The 26,194-nt window shown below is 43.7% G+C and overlaps 1 protein-coding gene and 1 long non-coding RNA gene across 5 annotated transcripts; both read left to right on the forward strand.

The window, feature by feature from the left end:
* The first annotated feature begins 744 nt into the window (after nucleotides 1-744).
* Nucleotides 745-17,713, forward strand: LOC124037337 (transmembrane protein 87A-like). 4 transcript variants are annotated; one of them, XM_046352049.1, is made up of 20 exons: nucleotides 745-804; nucleotides 925-1,004; nucleotides 2,099-2,159; nucleotides 2,312-2,403; nucleotides 2,777-2,911; nucleotides 3,130-3,183; nucleotides 3,436-3,613; nucleotides 6,181-6,242; nucleotides 8,319-8,502; nucleotides 8,847-8,946; nucleotides 9,070-9,163; nucleotides 9,729-9,800; nucleotides 10,377-10,485; nucleotides 10,690-10,748; nucleotides 12,822-12,925; nucleotides 13,819-13,892; nucleotides 13,991-14,067; nucleotides 15,153-15,205; nucleotides 15,527-15,557; nucleotides 16,515-17,713. In XM_046352049.1, the coding sequence occupies exons 1-20, from the start codon at nucleotides 753-755 to the stop codon at nucleotides 16,554-16,556; spliced, it is 1,713 nt and encodes a 570-aa protein (XP_046208005.1). In that variant the 5' UTR covers nucleotides 745-752; the 3' UTR covers nucleotides 16,557-17,713. The 4 variants fall into 4 exon arrangements, with proteins under 4 accessions (XP_046208005.1, XP_046208004.1, XP_046208003.1 ...); XM_046352048.1 differs by lacking the exons at nucleotides 745-804; nucleotides 9,729-9,800 and adding an exon at nucleotides 9,304-9,375 and having other exon boundaries at nucleotides 816-1,004; XM_046352047.1 differs by lacking the exon at nucleotides 745-804 and having other exon boundaries at nucleotides 816-1,004.
* A 4,178-nt stretch (nucleotides 17,714-21,891) lies between these two features.
* LOC124037339 lies at nucleotides 21,892-24,404 on the forward strand. The gene is made up of 2 exons (XR_006839163.1): nucleotides 21,892-23,696; nucleotides 23,755-24,404. It is a non-coding gene; the product is annotated as an uncharacterized LOC124037339 (long non-coding RNA).
* The last annotated feature ends 1,790 nt before the right edge of the window (nucleotides 24,405-26,194 follow it).

A 26,194-nucleotide genomic window follows, 5' to 3' on the forward strand; every position in this document is an offset into this window, starting at 1 on the left:
GCCTTTGAGGTTAAGTTGATATAGGACTAGTTTTACTGTGGATATAGATACTTTTGTACCTGTTTCCTCCAGCATCTTCACAAGGTCCTTTGCTGTTGTTCTGGGATTCATTTGCACTTTTCGCACCAAAGTACGTTCATCTCTTGATATTGAAAGCTGTGAACAAGACATAAATACGGCCAACCACTGTTCTAAATCAGTGTACTACACTCCCAACTAAATGCTTACATTCAAACTGTATGTAAATTGACTTTTTATATATTGAAGTATTTTTAAGTGGCATTGTGTATATGAACTTTACCTACTAAGTGTATAGAGAGTATTGTGTACATATGTTTTATAGTCTGAAGAAAAAAATCTGTTTTGGATCTCTGAGGACCCTGTGCAGCCTTGAGGTACTTGAGGTCCACCAAGTTCAGGCTGTAGACCTTGGAATGTGCACAATATCGAATAGTTTCAATTAAGGATTTTAAAACAAGTACAACTTTTGTCAAATATAGTCAATGTTGATATTGACTTGTTAGTGATTTGCATTATTTTTGACATAACGTAATAAACGATTGCAAATACAAAAAGGTGTTATTTTGTTTATCCTTCTGAAAATAAATCCATCCTGAAATGAATAAAATACACAAACAATATGATGATGATCATTGAAAGGTAAATGAATAACAGATTTCAAGTTGCTATCGTTTTTATAAAGTATATGGTAATTGGCACTGCTTTACATGGTGTATGGTGCAATGCATCTAATGCCAAAACGTCAACTCAAAGATACCCAGGTGTGTGACATTTTCCACTCAGGTGAGTTGGCCAGCCAGCCACGCAACACTAGAGCTACTGAAAACATGGCTGCTTCTGTACGGGTGAGGACGTGGAACAACAAGGCTCGCTCAGTCAAACCCTGGCTACTTCTTTTGACAGGGATCATTTTATTGGGCGATGTAAATCGTGGGGTCATGGCAGCACCAGAACCGGGACAATGGAGTATTACAGTTGTCAATGTGAGTATTAAAATATTCAATTTATCTAGTTGTCAAGCTAAAGTTAGGTTTCGAGTTAACTAGCAAGAACAGCAGTGCGATTCATCCGTCCTAGCAATCTAGCGAGACAGATTTTCTGTTCATTAAAATTGAACATTAACAGTATTGATTGATAATGCATTTTCCTGAACATATTCAGGCTATCGATTTGCACAGGCCATTGTACTGTCTATGCACCGTTAGCTAACGTTAGCTATCTGGTGAGTGTGCTAACTAGTTAGCTAACGTTAGTTGGTTTGGGAATATTCTTTGAATGATATACCATGCTACCTCGGACAATTAGGCAAGCTGTTTTAGTTTAGACCATAGTTATAACGTTACGCCAAATGTTTTCTTAATGTATTGCCCAAACATAGCCGAGCTAGGTTAGGCAGCTACCTAACGTAACATACAACGTAGGTGGTATGTAAACAAATATCAGAGAGACCACTGTCCTGTACTGGGCTAGATCATTGCCTGCAATTTAGCCCCGATATAAGAAGTCTAACAACCATTTAGCTAGCTAATGTCCAGATTAGAACATATAGCTAACTAGGCTATGCCAGAAGTCTATTGCTATAGTAACTATATAGCTAACGTCACAATGTCCAATGAATTGAAGGGGTAAGACAAACATCGTGTCTACCAATCATTTGCTTTCAAGTCAGTGAAGTGAACAAGTGCACACTTTAGGAGGAAGGTTAGGTAGGCTAATTGGGACGTAGACCCAATTTTCCATGGAGCTGGTCAGATGTCTGTCCACCACCATATCCTGTTGCAGAGTAATGTGAGAGCTGCCATTGCCTGCCTAGGGACTTCCAATAATGGTCACCAGGGCCCATATAAAGTGTCTGAGTAGGAATCGGTGCTGATCTAGGATCAGGTCCCCATCCTTTTAATCTCATTCATTGTGATCTGATCTTAAATCATCACTGTTACTCTGAGAGGATGGAGACATAGGTCACCAGACCAGTGCCTGTGTTTTGTTCCAGTGCTGGCATTAATCAGACCTGACTCTAGTGTAGGCCTATCACTCAGTTTATCTAACTAATGTAAACGCTGTTTCCTCTTCTCAGACCTCAAGACCATTACTTTTGAGGAAATCCATGTATAAAGACACTGATATCAAATTGAAAGGTAAGATTAGCAGGTCCAGGATTTGTTTCAGACAGACTACCAAGCACTCCCAGGATCTGGATCACAGAAGGGATATGAAAGCGCCCAAAGAACTACCTCTGTAACACCAATTTATTGTTTCTCTTTACACCAATGTATTGTTTCTCTTTTAGTTGTGTCCTTTGGTTGTCCAGAGGAAATGACTTTTACCATTCAATGGTACTTGAAATACTATCCCTGCCACAATGAGTTCAATAATATTGAGGTAAGTAAAGTACAGGTAGTAATTACAGTAAGTGACTAGTATACTAACTGTATAGGCTATTTAATGTCTATAGGCTGACATATATGGGTGTGGAGCAGAAAGTGAGTTTGCCGTAGTCATCTTTCATTATCAATACCGTGAACATTTTCGTAATGACTCATTTGTTTAGAATTCCTATGGTAGTGCCACATTTTGACAGTTGGTGTGAATTACCAGTTGACTATACTAACTGTAAGAGTTATTTTTAAATCCCGTCATTCCTCATAGGAAATGTATGTCTCCCTACATTCAACTACTAATAAATATGGTTGAATATTTTATGTATTAAATAGATGTGAAACATTGAATATGAATATAAATCATTACTTTAAAGGAAATGTATGAGAGGACGCCACTGAGTCGAGGACAGAGTATGGATCCTAACCCTCTAGGACAAGGAGAATGCATTGAGCACAAGCACAAGCCCTTGAGCTGCAACAATGACCTGCGATACTTCCCAATGCTAAATGTAAGGGCTTATAGGTTACATGCATGAATTCCATTACATTACAGTGCTTTTCACACTCCTTTTCCATAGTAGCTGAAACTGTGCTGAAAGGGAAAGTGTGAAAACGAAATATTCTGGTTGCCTCAATAGTTTGAAAATGATATATTGGGAAGAATAATTTGTTTTGGAACTTTGCGTTTGACTTACTGACAACTTACTGTATGACAACTTTGTTTCAGAAAGCCAAGGCAGAACCACGGCCAGTTGTCCCTCCCATGGAAGGAGCAGCACCGGTGAGATGCTACGATGAGGTCATGATGTTTCACTGATGATGCATATAAAACAAGTTTTACACACACACTTTCGGCTACATTGCAAGTTGCTACGGTTGTTGTCAATGACCGTTGGAGTTGGCCATATACAGCATGCACAAAGAGATCTGGAACCAGACTATCTCTTTTCACATTCTCATTACTTCCTGCGTTCTTCATTGCATAATGCATATAACCCCTTCTCAAAACAAATGTTGGTTCAATCCTACCCAGGGCTCAGATGAAAACTACACGAAGTGGACGATGGAGGAGTACGACAAAGTCGGCGGTCTGAAGAACGGCAGTGTGTCGCTTAAACATGACGTCATCGCCACCACGTGGAAGGACGGCCCCTATCTGCTGGTGGTGGTGATTAAGTCTAACAAACAGGAAGCCAACTGGAATCTAACAGGTGGGTTCACTGCAATAACCCCAATTTCACTTCAACTTGGTTGTGTTCACCAGGCACCAGACGGAAGAATGCAGACTGAAACAGGGAGGGGCCACCAGAACTAACAAGAGAATTGACTGTAACGGGAAGGTACTAGCTGGACTCTGCAACATTTTTACGGTGATCTACCCTAATGAACATGACCCAGTTATTGAATACTTGGAATGTTAAACTTGCTTGTGAGGCTTACCAAGAAGAAAATTACGTTTCTTTAGGTAGCCTAAATACTAATTAAAATGATATAAAGGACATTGGCCATTTTGATCACATTGCTCCATGTTGTATTTTTAAAATATTATTTCACCTTTTATTTAACCAGGTAGGCCAGTTGAGAACAAGTTCTCATTTACAACTGCGACCTGGCCAAGATAAAGCAAAGCAGTGCTACACAAACAACAGCACAGAGTTACACATGGAATAAACAAACATAGTCAATAACACAATAGGAAAAAAAGTATATATACAGTGTGTGCAAATGGCGTGAGGAGGTAAAGTAATAAACAGGTCATAGAAGCAAAGTAATTACAATTTTGCAAATTAACACAGGAGTGGCAGATGATGTGCAAGTAGAAATACTGGTGTGCAAAAAAAGTAAATTTATAACAATATGGAGATGAGGTAGGTAGATTAGATGGGCTGTGTACAGCTGCAGCGACCGGTAAGCTGCCCAGATAGCTGATGTTTAAGTTAGTGAGGGAAATATAAGTCTCCAACTTCAGCGATTTACATTTTTATATTAAATTTGTACTTTTTTTGCAATTCGTTCCAGTCATTGGCAGAAAAGAACTGGAAGAAAAGGCGGCCGAATGAGGTGTTGGCTTTAGGGATGATCAGTGAGATACACTTGCTGGAGCGCGTGCTACGGGTGGGTGTTATCGTGACCAGTGAGCTGAGATAAGGCGGAGCTTTACCTAGCAAAGACTTACAGATGACCTGGAGCCAGTGGGTCTGGCGACGAATATGTAGCGAGGGCCAGCCGACGAGAGCATACAGGCCGCAGTGGTGGGTGGTATATGGCACTGTGATTGACTGCATCCAGTTTGCTGAGTAGAGTGTTGGAGGCTTATTTGTAAATGACATCGCCGATGTCATGGATCGGTAGAATAGTCAGTTTTACGAGGTTATGTATGGCGGCGTGAGTGAAGGAGGCTTTGTTGTGAAATAGGATGCCCGTTCCAGCTTTAATTTTGGATTGGAGCTGTTTAATATGAGTCTGGAAGGAGAGTTTACAGTCTAGCCAGACACCTAGGTATTTGTAGTTGTCCACATATTCTAAGTCAGAACCGTCCAGAGTAGTGATGTCGGGCGGGCGGGCGCGGGCAGCGATTGGTTGAAAATAATGCATTTAAAGCTTGTTTTGGAGGTTTAAGTGTCCAAAGAAGGGCCAGATGTATACAGAATGGTGTCGTCTGCGTAGGGGTGGATCAGGGAATCACCCGCAGCAAGAGCGACATCGTTGATATGTACAGAGAAAAGAGTTGGCCGGTGAATTGAACCCTGGGGTACCCCCATAGAGACTGCCAGAAGTCTAGACAGCAGGTCCTCCGATTTGACACACTGAACTCTGAGAAGTAGTTGGTGAGGCAGTCATTTGAGAAACCAAGGCTATTGAGTCTGCCGATAAGAATGCGGTGATTGACAGAGTTGAATGCCTTGGCCAGGTCAATGAAGACGGCTGCACAGTGCTCTCTTTTATCGATGGCGGCTATGATATCGTTTAGTACCTTGAGCGTGGCTGAGGTGCACCTGTGACCAGCTCGGAAACTGGATAGCACAGAGGAGAAGGTACGGTGGGATTCGAAATGGTCAGGTATCTGTTTATTAACTTGGCTTTCAAAGACTTTAGAAAGGCAGGGCAGGAAGGTTCTATGTCTGTAACAGTTTGGGTCTAGAGTGTCAGCCCTTTGAAGAAGGGGATGACCGTGGCAGCTTTCCAACCTTTAGGGACCTCGGACGATACGAGAGATTGAACAGACTGGTAATAGGGGTTGCAACATTGCCGGTGGATAATTTTAGAAAGAGAGGGTCTAGATTGTCTAGCCCAGCTGATTTGTATGGGTCCAGGTTTTGCAGCTCTTTCAGAACATCTGCTATCTGGATTTGGGTGAAGGAGAAGCTGGGGAGGCTTGGGCAAGTAGCTGCGGGGGGTGCGGAGCTGTTGGCCAGGGTTGGGATAGCCAGGAGGAAGGCATGGCCAGCTGTAGAGAAATGCTTATTGAAATTATCGGTGGTGACAGTGTTTCCTAGCCTCAGTGCAGTGGGTAGCTGGGAGGATGTGCTGTTATTCTCCATTGACTTTGGTGTCCCAAAACTTTTGGGATTTAGAGCTACAGGATGTGAATTTCTGTTTGAAAAAGTTAGCCTTTGCGTTCCTAACTGACTGCGTGTATTGGTTTCTGACTTCCCTGAAAAGTTGCAAATAGCTGGGACTATTTGATTCTAGTGCAGAACTCCACAGGAATTTTATTGTATATTGTAGCCCTAATTATTGTGTTATGGATAGCTGATTTGAGTCTTTATATTTCCAGTCAACGTCGTAATGAAGGGAACTCACGGCTACATCTCCATCACGGAATGGCCTCTCATGATCGTGAGTACATTACATTTACATTTAAGTCATTTAGCAGATGCTCTTATCCAGAGCGACTTACAAATTGGTGCATTCACCTTATGACATCCAGTGGGACAGTCACTTAACAATAGAGCATCTAAAACTTAGGGGGGGGGTGGGGTGAGAGGGATTACTTAACCTATCCTAGGTATTCCTTAAAGAGGTGGGGTTTCAGGTGTCTCCGGAAGGTGGTGATTGACTCCGCTGTCCTGGCGTCGTGAGGGAGTTTGTTCCACCATTGGGGGGGCCAGGGCAGCGAACAGTTTTGACTGGGCTGAGCGGGAGCTGTACTTCCTCAGTGGTAGGGAGGCGAGCAGGCCAGAGGTGGATGAACGCAGTGCCCTTGTTTGGGTGTAGGGCCTGATCAGAGCCTGGAGGTACTGAGGTGCCGTTCCCCTCACAGCTCCGTAGGCAAGCACCATGGTCTTGTAGCGGATGCGAGCTTCAACTGGAAGCCAGTGGAGAGAACGGAGGAGCGGGGTGACGTGAGAGAACTTGGGAAGGTTGAACACCAGACGGGCTGCGGCGTTCTGGATGAGTTGAAGGGGTTTAATGGCACAGGCAGGGAGCCCAGCCAACAGCGAGTTGCAGTAATCCAGACGGGAGATGACAAGTGCCTGGATTAGGACCTGTGCCGCTTCCTGTGTGAGGCAGGGTCGTACTCTGCGGATGTTGTAGAGCATGAACCTACAGGAACGGGCCACCGCCTTGATGTTAGTTGAGAACGACAGGGTGTTGTCCAGGATCACGCCAAGGTTCTTGGCGCTCTGGGAGGAGGACACAATGGAGTTGTCAACCGTGATGGCGAGATCATGGAACGGGCAGTCCTTCCCGGGAGGAAGAGCAGCTCCGTCTTGCCGAGGTTCAGCTTGAGGTGGTGATCCGTCATCCACACTGATATGTCTGCCAGACATGCAGAGATGCGATTCGCCACCTGGTCATCAGAAGGGGGAAAGGAGAAGATTAATTGTGTGTCGTCTGCATAGCAATGATAAGAGAGACCATGTGAGGTTATGACAGAGCCAAGTGACTTGGTGTATAGCGAGAATAGGAGAGGGCCAAGAACAGAGCCCTGGGGGACACCAGTGGTGAGAGCGCGTGGTGAGGAGACAGATTCTCGCCACGCCACCTGGTAGGAGCGACCTGTCAGGTAGGACGCAATCCAAGCGTGGGCCGCGCCGGAGATGCCCAACTCGGAGAGGGTGGAGAGGAGGATCTGATGGTTCACAGTATCGAAGGCAGCCGATAGATCTAGAAGGATGAGAGCAGAGGAGAGAGAGTTAGCTTTAGCAGTGCGGAGCGCCTCCGTGATACAGAGGAGAGCAGTCTCAGTTGAATGACTAGTCTTGAAACCTGACTGATTTGGATCAAGAAGGTCATTCAGAGAGAGATAGCGGGAGAGCTGGCCAAGGACGGCACGTTCAAGAGTTTTGGAGAGAAAAGAAAGAAGGGATACTGGTCTGTAATTGTTGACATCGGAGGGATCGAGTGTAGGTTTTTTCAGAAGGGGTGCAACTCTCGCTCTCTTGAAGACGGAAGGGACGTAGCCAACGGTCAGGGATGAGTTGATGAGCGAGGTGAGGTAAGGGAGAAGGTCTCCGGAAATGGTCTGGTATACATACAATTAAACATAGTTAGTGACACATTGAATAAACAACAGTGGGATGCATTGCACCATGACATTTTAGCTCACGCTAATTTCCAGTGCTTGTCCCTAGCCACATATACATTGTAGGGTTAATCATTGTCATAGATATCAGACGCCTGTTTTGTGTTGTCTTCATGTAATAATATATTAGCTGACTTTCATCCAAAGCATTCAAGCACACAAACCTGCCGTTGCTTGTGCCATGCTCTACTAACTGAACCGTACAGGACCTTGTGGTTTGTTCAGGAAAATACCTTGTCTGTTATTTTGTTTTAACACGCATCTCTGTTCTACATGGTGATGTGTACATCCTGTACGGTGTGCGTGTTACTCTGGTTTATGTCTTTAGCCTGCTACTGGAAGAACCAATATTTTTCTCTCACTCTCACCCTTTGTCTCTGTTTCAGTTCTACATGGTGATGTGTACAGTGTACATCCTGTATGCGTTACTCTGGTTCCTGTGGGCTGCCTGCTACTGGAAGGACTTACTGAGGATCCAGTTCTGGATAGCTGGAGTCATCTTTCTGGGCATGGTGGAGAAGGCTGTGTTCTGTGCTGAGTACGAGAACACCAACGGTGTCGGGGCAGCTTGTACGTCTACACTACAGTTACACCTAACGCTGTTGTCTGACTGGTTTAAATAAAGTACTAAGATCCTCTGTATAGTAGCATGGTGGAACGGATCACATTGATCTGGTCCCAATTCCCTCCCTGCCCCTTGGCCCTAACCTTTCAATGTTGGCAGATCTGAAGGGTCTGGATAGGTATCAGCAGTATAGTGGTGGAGAGTCCACCATATTAATTCTACCTTACAGATTTTCAAACATCGCAGGCTTGGGGCCAAGGGGGAGGTTTAGGGAGTGTTATTCTTCTGAGCAAGAGTTTTTCTGTCTCGTGTGAGAGTGAATTATTTCCAATGTGGATGTTGTATTTAGCTCCAGGCCTGTTGATCTTTGCTGAGCTCATCTCTGCCCTGAAGAGAACCCTGGCACGGCTGCTGGTCATTATCGTCAGTCTGGGATATGGTATAGTCAAGTAAGTTGAGAAAATAAAGGTCGTCACACACTTTCTTCCTGTCCTTTGATAGGTGACCCCAGTGACGTTATCGTGCTGTATGTATTTAGTCATTTTTCCTGCGTTGTGTGCGTTTCCCATCAGACCTCGACTGGGTACAGTGATGCACAGAGTGGTGGGACTAGGTGTGCTGTACTTTGCCTTTGCTGCCATCGAAGGTGTGCTTAGGATCACTGGGGTAAGGCGTATTCCTGAACTTGCTTACCTCCAGTGAGCTTGCATTTTGAATGTGAACCTTCATTTCTCAATGGCGTGCTGTTTTGCTAATGTGTGGGTTATGGGAATTCTGTTCAATACGTGTCTATGCATTCACTAAAGGTTCGTGACAATGGCCCCGCCCTCATCACATCCATTGTTCTAGCATTGATGGACTTCTGTATCATCTGGTTCATATCCTTCCTTATCTAGAATATTTACCCCATAATGCACCTCTAGTGGTCTATCATAACTTAATGGCCTACTTGGCTGTATCACGTGTTTTATCAGTGTTACAGAATGACACCTTATTGCGTACTAAATATTTTCACTGAAAATCATGGTGCTGGGGTTATAATGTATCTTCTACAGTTTGGATTGTAAACTTATATTGTATATTAAATCATGTTTCACTAGGTAATTTTCTTTGGTTACTGCTGTTATTTTTCTCTCCCCCACTCACTCTCCATCACTTTCACCTTCTGTCTTCTCTCTTTCTTCCCTCCATTATTCCCACCTGTCTCTCTCAATCCCTTTCTTCCTCTCAGGCGAAAGACTCTGACCTGGCTCTGTTGGCCAACATTCCTCTGGCTCTGATTGACTCTTCTCTCTGCTGGTGGATATCCTTTGGTGTGCTGATAGCCCTGTTTGAGGCTACTCTCTCCCCTGGGGGCCTCCTTATCCCTAGCGGGGCTTCTCTGGTCCTCAGCCTGAGCCTTGGGCTACTCTGTCCACTGGAGGTCCCTCCCTGTGCCAATCCAAAGGGTCTCTGCATGAGGGAAAATAATTCATTCTTGCACGCTATAGCACAGCTAGCTAATGCACAGCTAGCTAATGCACAGCTAGCTAACCTGGAGGTCTGATAGTAGAGATCTAGTAGTCTGGGCTGAGCCCTTGGCCCCTATCCCTGCCCGGGGCATCATCTGTACACCTTGCATGTTATCATCCCTACTGATTTTTGCTAGGTTCTTCCATGATTCAAACCCCCGAGCTGACAAGGTACAAATCTGTCTTTCTGCCCCTGAACAGGCATTTAACTGCCCCTGCACAGGCATTTAACCCACTGTTCCTATCCCGTCATTGAAAACAAGAATTTCTTCTTAACTGACTTGCCTAGTTAAATAAAGATCAAATAAAAAGGTCTGTTAGTTACATACTGTGAAGGCCAGCTGCTGTTTCCTTGACTGCCCCCTAACATATTTGTGAGCCTGGCTCACACTATAAAGACACTGAAGCTGAGGAGAAACCCAGTGAAGCTGTCTCTCTACAGACATTTCACAAACACACTCATCTTTGCCATTATAGGTGAGTATAGCCAGGAAGACAATTGTCATGTTTTTATAGTTCATGAGTATCATAACACATTACTACTGTATAAGGCATTATGAACAACGTTATAAAGCAGTATATGTATGTAGCCTACTTCATACTTCATTCAGAATTAGTCTCACAATTGAATGGAAATGGTCTGATGCAGTTTTGGTTGTATTTTTTTTTCCCCACCTTCAGCTTCAGTCATTTTCATGGTGTGGACGACGAAAAAATTCAGACTAGCCGACTGTCAATCTGTGAGTATGTCTTGTAATGGCAGCAAATGGTCCAGTTGTGTGATATCAAGTTTGACTGCTCTGTGCATTTCTTAAAGGTTCCAGGCAATGCAAATAGTCCGGGTAGCATTTGATAGATGTTCAGGAGTCTTATGGCTTGGGGGTAGAAGCTGTTTAGAAGCTTCTTGGACCTAGACTTGGTGCTCCGGTACCGCTTGCCTTGCGGTAGCAGAGAGCACAGTCTATGACTAGGGTGGCCGGAGTTTTTGACAATATTTAGGGCCTTCCTCTGACACCACCTGGTATAGAGTTCCTGGATGGTAGGAAGCTTGGCCCCAGTGATGTACTGGGCCATTCGCACTACCCTCTGGTGCCTTGCAGCTCAGCTTACAACTGCTGAGCAGTTGCCGTACCAGGCAGTTATGCAACAATGCTCTCAATGGTGACTCTGAGGAACCAAGCCAAATCTTTTCAGTCTCCTGAGGGGGAATAGGTTTTGTCGTGCCGTCTTCGACTGTCTTGATGTGCTTGGACAATCTTTGTTGTGGACATCAAGGAACTTGAAGAGCTCAACCTGTTCCACTACGCACCGTCGATGAGATTGGGGGTGTGCTCTGTCCTCTTTCCTGTAGTCCACAATCATCTCCTTTGTTTTGATTATGTTGAGGGAGAGGTTGTTGTCCTGGCACCGCACGGCCAGGTCTTTGACCACTTCCTTAAAGTGTTGTCTGATCAGGCCTACCACTGTTGTGTCATCGGCAAAATGAATGATGGTGTTGGACTCGCGCCTGGCCGTGCAGTCATGAGTGAACAGGGAGTACAGGAGGGGACTGAGCACGCACCCCTGAGGGGCACCTGTGTTGAGGATCAGCATGACAGATGTGTTGTTACTACCTTTACCACCTGGGGGCGGCCTGTCAGGAAGTCCGGGATCCAGTTGCAGAGGGAGGTGTTTGGTCCCAGGGTCCTTAGCTTAGTGAGGAGCTTTGAGGGCACTGTGGTGTTCAATGCTGAGCTGTTGTCAATGAATATCATTCTCACATAGGTGTTACTTTTGTCCATGTGGGAAAGGGCAGTTTGGAGTGCAGTAGAGATTGCATCATCTGTGAATCCGTTGGGGCGGTATGCAAATTAGAGTGGGTCTAGGGTTTCTGGGATAGTGGTGTTGTGAGCCATGACCGGCCTTTTGAAGCACTTCATGGCTACAGATGTGAGTGCTATGGGTCGGTAGTCATTAAGGTAGGTTAGGTTACCTTAGTGTTCTTTGGCACAGGAACTATGGTGGTCTGCTTGAAACAACATGTTGGTATTACAGACTCAGAGATGTTTAAAATGTCAGTGAAGACACTTGTCAGTGCATGCTCGCAGTACACGTCCTGGTAATCCTTCTGGCCCTGCGACCTTGTGAATGTTGACCTGTATAAAGGTCTTACTCACATCTGCTGCGTAAGAGCGTGATCACACAGTCACCCGGAACAGCTGGTGCTCTCATATGCATGTTTCAGTGTAATTTGCCTCGATGCAAGCTGTAGCTTGACCAGCTGTAACTATCAGTTGCAGCACAGATGAAAGGTTACAAGTATTCTGCTTGAGATTGACATTGACATTTGTAATTTAGCAGACTCTCTTATCCAGAGCCACTTACAGTAGTGAGTGCATACATTTTCATACTTTTCCCCCATACTGGTCCCCCGTGGGAATCGAACCCACAACCCACTGGTTTATAAACAAAGCAAGGTGTAGATGCATGTGATGCCGGTTTTATATGACGTTGCATAAAGCCACAAGTAAATCCTTGGTATTGCCTGCCTCCTGAATCCAGGGACTTGACACAGCTCGAGGGGACCAGTAACTTTATGATCAACTTTATCAGTGTACCAGCTAGTCATTTTTCATACTTGGGTCACATTTCTTTGAACTGATACTGGTTTCATCCAAATGTCATTTAAATTTGATGAAAACATAATTTTCACTGTTCAGGACTTAAGACATTGAATCAACGTATTGTAAAAAATGCCAGCTCAAGACTGCCGTATTGGGTCATGTATTGAACAGTATCATGGATGACATTGTTTGTATTATTCCATATAACAGGACTGGGTGGAGCTGTGGGTAGATGATGCCTTCTGGAGGTTCCTGTTCTCCATCATACTGCTGGTTATCATGTTCTTATGGAGACCCTCTGCTAACAACCAAAGGTGAGGTTACATGGTGTGTGTGGTTATCCTCGTGGGTACCTTTTATTAAACCTTTATTTTACTAGGCAAGTCAGTTAAGAACACATTCTTATTTTCAATGACTGCCTAGGAACAGTGGGTTAACTGCCTGTTCAGGGGCAGAATTCCCCACAAGGAGAGTAAAAAAATGGCAGTCTATTTTCAGGGTCAGGGAAAATTAGGATTTTGAATGGAAGTACTTTTGAGGTCCCCACTAGGATAGTAATATCAAATGTGTGTGTCCTCCTATATGTGGACAGTGTTGTATTGGAGAACGCCTAATCAAATTTTATTGGGGGGGGGGTAGCCATTTCATTAGTTGTTCAGGAGTCTTATGGATTGGGGGTAGAAGCTGTTGAGAAGCCTTTTGGACCTAGACTTGGCACTCCGGTACCGCTTGCCTTGCGGTAGCAGAGAAAACATTCTGACTAGGGTGGCTGGACTCTGACCATTTTTAGGGCCTTCCTCTGACACCGCCTGGTTGACAGGTCCTGGATGGCAGGAAGCTTGGCCCTAGTCATGTACTGGGCTGGACGCACTACCCTCTGGTGCCTTGCAGTCAGCTAACAACCAGTGGTGATGATTGACCTGCCTATTATATTAGTGAAATGTGCTTTGATCTAAGTGTGCTTAGACCATTGTCTACAACCTGCACCTTAGCTACCTTGTTGAGTGTGCTGTAGATTTATCAATGGCAATATGTTGACATATCAAACTACCAACAGTCAGTCAGGGAGAAAGTGCCTCACCTTACCACTCTTCAAAGCTTCAGAGAAAACACAAACTTACACAGCCTTTAAATGTTCTGGAGCTTTAGAAGCATTTTTAAGGCTTTATAACTGTTGATAATTGAACTGTTCCTTTGTTCTCCTCAGATATGCGTTCACTCCACTGATGGATGACTCTGACGATGAGGAGATCGAGGAGTTCCTGGTGTCAGCTAATTTAGGTATTGTACATGTACTTCTGTTTTTGTTTAACTTCTTTAGTGATAATGTGTTTGAACCTTGGTGATCTTTCTCTCCGTGTTTCTCTAAACACACACAGCTGATGGCATAAAGCTGAGAGCCTCCAACTTTAAGAGTGAGACGAACGGCTCAGCCAAGCCTTCAGGATCTAACCCGGTTAGTATCAAACCTTCAATTCAGTTAATACAACTTGATTTGTTCCCTCAGGGAATTAAGTCCATTTCCAATTATCCAATCAATATGAACACAATATCTCCACATATGAATACAGCATACCAACAAGCCAACCTTTTCTGTCAGTCAATAAAGTTTCACTTTCAGGTAACTGACACTCAAATGTTTGCTCTGACCTGTGATGCAATTCAAGCACAAAAATTACCTTGAAGAACAAATGACCATCTACTGTATATATTGAACACAAATATAAATGCAACATGTAAAGTGTTGGTTTCATGAGATGAAATAAAAGCACAAAAAGCTTCTCTCAAATTTTGTGCACAAATTTGTTTACATCCCTGTTTGTGAGCATTTCTCCTTTGCCAAGATAATACATCCACCTGACAGGTTAGGCATATCAAGAAGCTGATTAAACAGCATCATTACACAGGTGCACCTTGTGCTGGGGACAATAAAAGGTCACTAAAATGTGCAGTTTTGTCACAACGCAATGCCACAGATGTCTCAAGTTTTGAGGAAGCGTGCAATTGGTATGCTGACTGCAGGAATGACCACCAGAACTATTGGCAGAGAATTACATGTTAATTTCTCTACCATAAACTGCATCCAATGTAATTTTAGAGAATTTGGTAGTATGTCCATCCGGCCTCACAACCGCAGACCATGTGTAACCACACCAGCCCAGGGCCTCCAAATCCGTCTTTTTCACCTGCGGCATCGACTGAGACAAACCACCCGGACAGCTGATAAACTGAGGAGTATTTCTGTCTGTAATAAAGCCCTTTTGTGGGGGAAAAACTCATTCTGATTGGCTGTGCCATACTCCCCAGTGGGTAGGCCTGGCTCCCAATTGGATGGGCTTATGCCTTCCCAGGCATGTGAAAATCCATTGATTAGAGCCTAATGAATTTATTTCAATTGACTGATTTCCTTATATGACCTGTAACTCAGGAACATTGTTGCGTTTTTGTTCAGTATTTTTAGTCTAGTGAATGACATCCGAGTTCAAACAACAGAGGGCAGCGTTGAGTAGTTCTCTCTTTTATTTTCACCCTCCTGTCCAGGATGAAGACTTGAAGTGGGTGGAAGAGAACATTCCTACCTCTCTAACAGACGTGTAAGCATCACTTATCAAGAAATAGTTCTATCAACACCAAAATAGCAGGTGTGTTTATAGCAGAGTTTTCCAAACTCTGTCCTCGGGACCCCAAAGGGTGCACGTTTTTACCCCAGCACTACACAGATGATTCAAATAACCAACTAAACATCAGGCTTTGATCATTTGAATCAGCTGTGTAGTGTTAGGGTAAAAACCAAAACCTGCACCACTTGTGGTCCCCAGGACCGAGTTTGGGAAATCCTGGTTTAATGTGGTCACCATTATTAGGTGGTGGTTTTATAAAAACAAATGTTTTCTCCTTATTTTCCTCCATTGTAGAGCGTTGCCTGTCCTTCTTGATTCAGATGAGGTGTGTATATTTTTAACACGGTGTCATTTCTGTCAATGGCAAAATACACTGAGGATACAAAATATTAAGGACACCTGCTCTTTCCATGGCATATGCTATCAGGTGAAAGATATGATCCCTTATTGATGTCACTTGTTAAATCTACTTCAGTCAGTGTAGATGAAGGGTTGGAGATTGGTTAAAGAAGGATTTTTAAGCCTTGAGAGAATTGAGATGTATGTGTGCCATTCAGAGGGTGAATGGGCAAGGCAGGCAGATTTAAGTGCCTTTGAACAGTAGGTGTCAGGCTCACCGGTGTGTGAAGAACTTCAATGCTGCTGGGGTTTTCACGTTCAAGTTTCCTGTGTGTTTCCATTTTGGGTCCAACACCCAAAGTATATCCAGCCAACCGTGGGAAGCATTGGAGTCCGCATGGGCCAGCATCCCTGTAGAACGCTTGAGACACCTTGTAGAGTCCATGCCCTCGGTGAATTGAGGCTTTTCTGAGGGCAAAAGGAGGCAACTAAATATTAGGAAGACTTTCCTAATAAAGGTGGCAGGTAGCCTAGTGGTTAGAGTGTTGGGCCAGTAACTGAAAGGTTGCTGGATCGAATCCCTAAGCTGACATGGTAAAAATCTGTTGTTTTGCCCCTGAGCAAGGCAGTCAACCCACTGTTTCCCGGGCGCCGTGGATGTTGATTATGACAGCCTCCCGCACCTCTCTGATTGAGGGGTTGTGTTAAATGCAGAAGACACATTTCAGTTGAATGCATTCAGTTGTACAACTGACTAGGTTTCCCCTAATGTTTTGTAACTCAGTATATATGGTTTATTTCACTGTGCATTTCCTATAATGTTATTAAATTTCCAGTAGGCAATTTTATATGTACAGCCACTATGGTATTCGAGAGAGAGAGAGAGAGAGAGAGAGAGAGATATATATATATATATATATTTTCCACTGTATTCCTTACCTAGGAAATCATGACTACAAAATATGAAATGTCCAAGATGGAGTAACATGGGGAAATCTTCCTACTACCCACGATGGATGCAGAGCATCTCTTCCTTCTGAGATTGGTTCCTCCTGCATGGCATGGAAGAGACAGATCACCAGGAGCGCGACACCTCTCCCGTCCTAGGCCTGTTTAGGCTGAGAGTCAGACCTCTGTCTACAACACTACTGGGGCTTAACACCTCTGACTTGGCGTCAGCAGGGTCCTATTCATTGGGTATCAAATGGAAGAAAACCGATTTTTAAACAGGAGGTACTACCTGAACTTGTCCAATAAGAAATGCTGGTTATAGTTTTCCGTTGCAAAACATTTTTGCTGCGGTGTGCCCTAATGTGTTTAGCCCTCTCACCCTCTCCACAAACCAAGACATAACAATTGAGTGTGTCCCAAAGTGCACCCTATTCCCTATTCAGTGCCTCCGGAAAATATTCAGACTCCTTTACTTTTTTTCACATTTTGTTACATTACAGCCATGTTCTAAAATTGATTAAATGTTTTTTTTCCCTCATCAAACTACATTCAATAACTCATAATGACTGAATGAAAATAGGTTTTTAGAATGTTTTGCAAAATAAAAGAACTGAAATATCACATTTCCATAAGAATTCAGACCCTTTACTCAGAACTTTGTTCAAGCATTTTTGGCAGTGATTACAGCCTCGAGTCTCGTTGGGTTTGACACTATACGCCTGCCACTCCTGTATTTAGGGGAGTTTCTCCCATTCTTCTCTGCAGATCCTCTCGAGCTCTGTCAGGTTGGAAGAGGAGTGTCGCTGCACTGTTTTTTTTTACGGTCTCAAGTGATGTTAGCTCGGGTTCAAGTCCATGCTCTGGCTGGGTCCCTCAAGGACATTCAGAGACTTGTCCTGAAGCCACTCCTGCATTGTCTTGGTTGTGTGCTTAGGGTCATTGTCCTGTTAGAAGGTGAACCTTTGCCCCAGTCTGAAGTCTTGAGCACTCTGGAGCAGGTTTTCATCAAGGATCTCTCTGTACTTTGCTCTGTTCATCTTTCTGTCGATTCTGTCTAGTCTCCAACTCCCTAACGCTGAAAAACATCCCCACAGCAAGATGCTGCCACCACCATGCTTCACCGTAGGGGATGGTGCCAGGTTTCCTCCAGATGTGATGCTTGACATTCAGGCTAACAAGTTCAATCTTGGTTTCATCAGACCAGAGAATCTTGTTTCTCATGGTCTGAGAGTCCTTTAGGTACCTTTTGGGAAACTCCAAGAGGGCTGTTATGTACTTTTTACTGAGGAGTGGCTTCTGTCTGGCCACTACCCTAAAGGCCTGATTGGTGGAGTGCTGCAGAAATCGTTATTCTTCTGGAAGGTTCTCCCATCGCCACAGAGGAACTCTGGAGCTGTGTGAGTCACCATCGGGTACTTGGTCACCTCTCTGACCAAGGTCCTTCTCCCTTGATTGCTCTAGGAAGTTATTCCATTTAAGAATGATGGAGGGCAGTGTATTTGGGGACTTTCAATGCTGCAGAAATTTTTTGGTACCCTTTCCCCAGATCTGTGCCTTGGCACAATCCTATATCAACCCCTAAGGACAATTCCTTCGACAACATGGCTTGGTTTTTGCTCTGACTTGCACTGTCAACTGTGGGACCTTCTATAGACTAGGGTGTGCCTTTCCAAATCATGTCCAATCAATTGAATCTACCACAGGTGGACTCCAATCAAGTTGTAGAAACATCTCAAGGATGATCAATGGAAACAGGATGCACCGGAGTTCAATTTCATGTCTGATAGCAAAGGGTCAGAATACTTATGTAAATGAGGTATTTCTGTTTGTTTCATACATTTTCAAACATTTCTGAAACCTCTTTTCACTTCGTCATTATGGGGTAATGGTCAAAAGTAGGGAACTATGGACCCGTGTGGCTCAGGTGGTACACCATGGTGATTGCAACGCCAGGGTTGTGGGTTTGATTCCCACTGGGTGTCCAGTACCATAAAGTATGAAGATATATGCACTCACTTCTGTAAGTTACTCTGGATAAGAGCATCTGCTAAATGACTAATGTGTATAGGGAATAGGATGCCATTTGGGACAGTTTTTGTGATAACTTGACTTTATACTGTATCTTGGAGAGGGGAACAAGCTGGTATATTATTTCTACACCAATTGGATACATTGCGTAATATAAGACCAATGTGATATTTTGATGGATGATAATTCAGAGGTGTGTGTGTGTATATATATTGTTTATTATCTCACTGAGCGAAAGCTTTATTGCTTCCTAACCAAAGTATAATGTGATGTGTTGTGTGGGGGAGAGTTGTCTGCATTGTGTTTTCTATGCTGGGACAGGATTCATATGTTTAGTGTGAGTTACGCAGTACTAAACAGAAGTGTTGATGTAAGTGTAGGATCACAGGGCTTGGGTCTGTTCAGATTGTCTGTCAGAAGAATAATGCTAGAGCCGACACAATTCCATTCAATCTGCTATTGATGTTCAGAAAGTTTCACATCACTGATGCACCCCTGAGGTTGGTTAGTAGAGGCAGTACTTTAGTTGAGGCCCATGGCATTGAAGTTATAATGAATAATAATTTATTCAGCTTCTATAGTGCTTTTCATTAGACAGAATCTCAAAGTGCTTGTTAAGCAAAATAACCAACAAGCATGTATTTAGAGGTATAGGATACAACAGTAGATGGGTCAAGTCTGAGTGTTTCCTGAAACCTCCAGATGGACAGCTGCTCTCATGAGAGGATCTGGAAGCTCATAGCTAGATGGTCAGCAGCGGTGGTGGTCTGGTCAGCATGTCCAAGGGCAGGCAGGTAGGCCGGCAGATCCATGTCATCAGGGCGTCTCCGCCGTCTGCAGATCCTCTGTTTTGGGACTGTGATGAGCTTTGAGATCCCCACAGAGTACAGTCATCACTTCAGAAGTATCCTCCAAAGTAATGAAAAGCTGTCCCACTGCCTCTTGGATCACCGTTGGTGAAAAGCAACCCTGAGTCACTGGTGTAATTCAAATGAAAACACACCGGCTAGCTAGCATTACCTAGCTTGTTGACAATGCTGATTTTCATACATTTCCTAGTGGTAGAAAAAGTAAAAATCATCCAGTAAAATACTACATAAGTATATTTAGAACTAAATACTTTTCCTCAAGTATCAACATTAAATGTAATTGCTAACATATACTTAAGTATCAAAAGTATAAATCATGTTAAATTCCTTATTAAGCAAATCAGATGGCACCATTTGATTTTAATATACAGATAGCCAGGGGCACATTCTTAACACTTAATTTACAAATGAAGCATGTGTGTTTAGTGAGTCTGCCAGATCAGAGGCAGTAGGGTTCTTTAAGAATGTAATGGAGTGAATGTAAAAGTTGTCAGAAATATAAATAGTAAAGTACAGATACCCCAAAAAACTACTTAAACAATACTTTAAAGTATTTTTTACTTAAGTACTTTACACCACTACAATTTATGGGCATGACTCAAATTCATGATATCAAGACTTGATCTGCACTCATTTAGCTATTGAAAAATGTAAAACTTGGTACAAAATATTACATATGATTACATATGTACATGAGTTCTCTGCTGAGTTACCATGGCAATTATAGAACCCAGGAGCTCTGTACTACTATGGCTGACCATGTAAAACAAATAATTTCACTACACCTATCAGGTGTATGTGACAAAACATTGTTTTTTTTCTTCTGGTACCCTCCCCCTTTTTTAAACTTTGTTTGTGCCCTAAATAGTATCCTATTCCCTATATAGTGCACTACTTTTGACCAGAGCCCTATGGGCCCTGGTATAAAGTAGTACACTAAACAGAGGATAGGGTGCCATTTGGGACTAATCTCGGTCCTTGTTAGTTCTTGTTTAAGTGTACTTCCACCTTGCTCCAGAGTTGCACGGCAGTCTAAGGCACTGCATCTCAGTGCTAGAGGTGTCACTACAGACCCTGGTTTGATTCCAGGCTGTATCACAACCGTCTGTGATTGTGTGCTGCCCTATGGGACTCCCAATCAATTGGTCCAGCGTCCTCCGGGTTAGGGTTTGGCCGGGGTAGGCTGTCATTGTAAACAAGAATTTGTTCTTAACTGACTTGCCTAGTTAAATATTTTTTGGGGGTATATGTGCTAAAGCCTCTAGTTTACTCTCTTGGTTAATTTATGGGGATATTGTTATTGTGTGTTTTAATTTGAACCCTGATTTACTGTCTATTCCTAAACTAATTTTAAAGGAGAAACTATTAGAAATGACAGTCTCTGGTTAATTCATGCATTTGTTTTGCCATTGAAAAGGGGATGTTGGTATGACTCCAACATAGCTATCCCAATCCCTATGTTTTGTAATAGTTGAACACTTTCAAAGTACACATTTGTTGTCCGCCATTTATGAAAAGGTTCTGGTACTGGTGCCAGTTAGATGGTGTCTGTTGAAGTCTTCATATGCATGTTATGGTGTATGAGACGGCACAAATGTAGGGGTGTTAGTTTCATGTGGACCAACAATCCCAATCTTTATTTATCCAGGTAGGCCAGTTGAACAAGTTCTCATCTGGCCAAGATGATAAAGTAAAGCAGTGCGACAAAAACAACACTGTGTATGCAAATGTAGTAAGATTAGGGAGTTAAAGCAAGAAATAGGCCATAGAGGTGAAATAATTACAATTTAGCATTAACACTGGAGTGATAGATGTGCAGATTATGATGTGCAAATAGAGAGTCTGTTTTCACCCCAGTATATGGTTACCAGTGAGCTGAGAAGGTGGGGTGGAGCCAGTGCGTTTAACGACGAATGTGTAGTGAGGGCCAGCAAACGAGAGCATACAGGTCGCAGTGGTGGGTAGTATATGGATGGCACTGTGATAGGCTGCATCCAATTTGCTGAGTAGAGTGTTGGAGGCTATCTTGTAAAGGACATCGCCAAAGGCAAGGATCGGTAGGATAGTCAGTTTTACGAGGGTATGTTTGGCAGCACGAGTGAAGGAGGCTTTGTTGCGAAATAGGAAGCCGGTTCTATATTTTGGATTGGAGATGCTTAATGTGAGTCTGGAAGGAGAGTTTACAGTCTAACCAGACACCTAGGTATTTGTAGATGTCCACATATTCATAAGTCAGAACTGTCCAGAGTAGTGATGCTGAACGGGTGGGCAGGTGCGGCAGCGATCGGTTGAAGAGCATGCATTTAGTTTTACTAGCATTTAAGAGCAGTTGGAGGCCATGTAAGGAGTGTTGTATGGCATCGAAGTTCATTTGTTAACAGTGTCCAAAGAAGGGCCAGATGTATACAAAATGGTGCCGTCCGCGTAGAGGTGGATCAGGGAATCACCAGCAGCAAGAGCGACATCATTGATATATACAGAGAAAAGAGTCGGCCTGAGAATTGAACTGTGTGGCAAGCCATAGAGACTGCCAGAGGTCCGGACAACAAGCTCTCCGATTTGACACACTGAACTCTATCTGAAAAGTAGTTGGTGAACCATATCCCTATGTTGACACCTATGGAAATGAGAAGTGGTGAGTGACCGCCACAGCCCGTCCCAATTCATTCCCTCCCTCTTGGCCCCAGAAGTTTGCTGATCTAAAGGGTATTGGGAAGTATGCTGTGTAGAGGAGGAGCTTACATCTTACAGATCTGCCAACATCGAAGGGTTGCTTAGAGGTTTGTCACTGGTTAACACAGCCACAACACCATTTAAAAGTTATGACTATGTGGCTGTGTTAACTAGTGAAGACCTACTCAGGGCCAAGAGGAACGTAAAGTTTGGCAGGGAATGAATTGCGATCAACAGACATTGTGGAGCCCAGGGCCCATATTCACAAAGCGTTTCAGAGTATGAGTGCTGATCTAGGATCAGTTTTGCCTTTAAGATTATAATGAATAAGGTTAGTGGGGCAGCAGGTAGCCTAGTGGTTAGTGTTGGGCCCGTAACCGAAAGGTTGCTGGATCGAATCCCTAAGCTGACAAGGTAAAAAGCTATGGGAGCCCCCCGCACCTCTCTGATTGAGGGGTTGGGTTAAATGCAAAAGACACATTTCAGTTGTACAACTGACTAGGTATCCCCCTTACATGGACAGGGGAGATCTGATCCTAAATCAGCACTGGGCCCTGACTGTAAGTAACCTGCAGAGGCCCCTGTGTTTGACATTTTTACGTCAGGGTACCCCTATGTACCATCACCTTCCACCCTGTGACCCCTTTTCTAGTGATCAGGCACTTTTTAGAACCTCCTTTAGTGGCTAATGTAAACCTCTAAGAGATGCTTGTCAATGATTGCCTCACAAGTGACGATCATGAGGTCTGTTTCTTCGTGTTCCCATAATGCGGCATTTGTTGTTGTTTCGCTGATGCTGGCTGGAGTTGAGTGTTAGCTTTGTTGCTGATATGCTGGAGGTTTTGAGGTAGAGAGAGTGATAGAGAGACTAGAGTTCTACCTGAAAAAAAAGATCCTCATTGTCTTCTCCACTGTTGGACTGCCTCCAGACATGTATCCCACATCGATCCACAGCCGACCTCACCGTCCTCCAAATTGTTTTCTGAAATAGCCCATTGACCCAAATCTCACTGCTTTTCTGTTTTCCTGAAGTGACTCACGCTCCGGGGGATAGACGAATTGAACCCTGTGGGCACCCCCATAGAGACTGCCAGAGGTCCGGACAACAGGCCCTCCGATTTGACACACTGAACTCTATCTGAAAAGTAGTTGGTGAACCAGGCGAGGCAGTCATTTGAGAAACCAAGGCTATTGAGTCTGCCAATAAGAATGCAGTGACTGACAGAGTCGAAAGCCTTGGCCGGGTCGATGAAGACGGCTGCACAGTGCTGTCTTTTATAGATGGCGGTTATATAGTTTTGGACCTTGGATAGGCACAAGGGGTTTATGTAGGATTGGTTCATGATGTTGTCCTCCGCAGCCTAGGCACAAGGTTAGCGGGTTTATGTAGGATTGGTTCATGATGTTGTCCTCCGCAACCTAGGCACAAGGTTAGCGGGTTTATGTAGGATTGGTTCATGATGTTGTCCTCCGCAACCTAGGCACAAGGTTAGCGGGTTTATGTAGGATTGGTTCATGATGTTGTCCTCCGCAACCTAGGCACAAGGTTAGCGGGTTTATGTAGGATTGGTTCATGATGTTGTCCTCCGCAGCCTAGGCACAAGGTTAGCGGGTTTATGTAGGATTGGTTCATGATGTTGTCCTCCGCAGCCTAGGCACAAGGTTAGGGGGTTGTCCATTTACTCGTTCTCAACTCCAACTATTTCCTAGGACCTGTCCAGAAACAACCCGTACCCCCTAGATTTTCCAATCTTTCCCCTCCAATCTCGTGTGTAGACAGTAGGGTCTAGGGATGCGTTTGGGAATCAGACCTAGTGTATTTGGAGCTTTTCCTAACTTGTAGAAAATCAGAATTAGATGCTTCTTCTTACTCAGACCCTGGCTACCTTCATGCTCATTCTTTCCTTTTCATGTAGCCTACGACTGTATTCACTGGTCTGTTATTTTCACAGAACAGTCTGGTTTTGGCTGACTGTTAGTCCTGTTGTTTCCTAAGTCACCAGGTGACTGAATATTTATTGCCTTGTACCTATTTTTGGAAGGTTTGTCTTCAGAACTATGCTTGAACATTTCATTCCAGGGCTGCTTCTGAAATGGCACCCTATTCCCTGTAGAGTGCACTACTTTTGACCAGAGTTCTATTCACCCTGGTCAAAAGTAACTCACTAGATAGGTGCCATTTGGGAAGTACATATTCATTTGCCTGTATGTCTATTTATTTCTGTTGACTTTGAGAGAAAGAGAATCTGTATTTCTGATTGTTATTGTAATACAATGGTTAATTTAATTGTAAATAAAACATGTTTATTTGACCAATATGTTTTTGTATTATTGCAGTCACAGGAAAATATTAGAACCACTGATCATTATAAGATCTTGGTTATTTCAGCGTCCTGAACCCAGCCATGATCTAGTCAGGCAGATGTGCTATCATCATATGACGTCATATTGGTGCTCTCACGAGGTGGTATACTGTCCCATCTGGCAGGACTGTTCCCTCAGTCAGATTTCTTACCAAACCAATGTGTTCCTGTGTTGACTGGGTGACGTTCTCTAGGAACTCACTCCGGCTTTAAACTTACTCTTGAATGTTGTAATAGTAGAATTCAGTTCCTCTTGTCATGTCAGTCATTGCCTACCTTAGAGAGCTATTTGTAACTTGTCAGAAGTGTCCAGATCAAGTAGCCCGTGTCAGCTGTAAAACAATAACATTTCCCATAGATATTGTAATTTTTTTTGTCACTTATCACATGAATACACGGCAGAATGTATAGAATTGCAAGACAATTAGCTTTAAACCTGCAAAATTCTCTTCACCGATGAGGGGTGTGAACAGTTTGTTTCATGAACAGTGCTTGTGCGCACAGGGGGGCGCTGGATGTTACCCAATGCTGGAAAGGGAACCCCTGTTTTAGTCTAGTGGAATGAGATGTTCCATTTTTACAGCTCTTCGTGTGCCGCAGATAGCAAAGACTAACTCATTTTCATCCGAAGTCAGAGAAACCGCTCAGAACATTTACATATACTGTATTTACCACGAGGGGGTTTTAGGACATCCTTTTGATAACCAGACTAAGCCGTTTTTTAATGTTATTTGAATCTTATATTTTTAAAAGTGATATTTCTTTTTCTTGAGTGTTCAGTAAGGTAATGGGGTGTAGGGACTACTATACAGAATCAACGTGTTCCTGACTTGTGTGAATAAACCCAATCTGTTCTACAGAGGGCTATAGGCTGTGAATGTTGTGAAGGCACTTATGTATGAACACCTCGTGAACTCTACAATCGCATGCACCTGCAGTGTGTGTCCTGTCACAATGAAAGCTTGTTTTTCACTAACATGTTTTTAAAGAAAGCTTTCTCTCTTCAAAGGATCAAGTAAGAAACGTTAAATGACACAGCGTTTGTTAGAAACCTGACTGCTCCAGGCCAGGGTGAATGTAGGGTTATGAAATCCCTCAGCCAACCATATCCCTATGTTGACACCTACGGAAACGAGAAGTTGTGAGTGACCGCCACAGCCCGTCCCAATTCATTCCCTCCCTCTTGGCCCCAGAAGTTTGCTGATCTAAAGGGTATTGGGGAAGTATGCTGTGTAGAGGAGGAGCTTACACCTTACAGATCTGCCAACATCGAAGGGTTGCTTAGAGGTTTGTCACTAGTTAACACAGCCACAGCACCATTTCACAAATATGACTTTGTGGCTGTGTTAACTAGTATAGACCTACTCAGGGCCAAGAGGGACGTAAAGTTTGGCAGGGAATGAATTGGGATCAACAGACATTGTGGAGCCCAGGGCCCATTTTCACAAATCGTTTCAGAGTATGAGTGCTGATCTAGGATCAGTTTTGCCTTTAAGATTATAATGAATAAGGTTAGAGGGGCAGCAGGTAGCCTAGTGGTTAGAGTGTTGGGCCCGTAACCGAAAGGTTGCTGGATCGAATCCCTAAGCTGAAAAGGTAAAATGCTATGGGAGCCCCCCACACCTCTGTGATTGAGGGGTTGGGTTAAATGCAAAAGACACATTTCAGTTGAATGCATTCAGTTGTACAACTGACTAGGTATCCCCCTTACATGGACAGGGGAGATCTGATCCTAAATC

This window comes from Oncorhynchus gorbuscha, linkage group LG06, assembly GCF_021184085.1.
Source record: "Oncorhynchus gorbuscha isolate QuinsamMale2020 ecotype Even-year linkage group LG06, OgorEven_v1.0, whole genome shotgun sequence".
In the NCBI taxonomy this organism is placed as follows: Eukaryota; Metazoa; Chordata; class Actinopteri; order Salmoniformes; family Salmonidae; genus Oncorhynchus; species Oncorhynchus gorbuscha.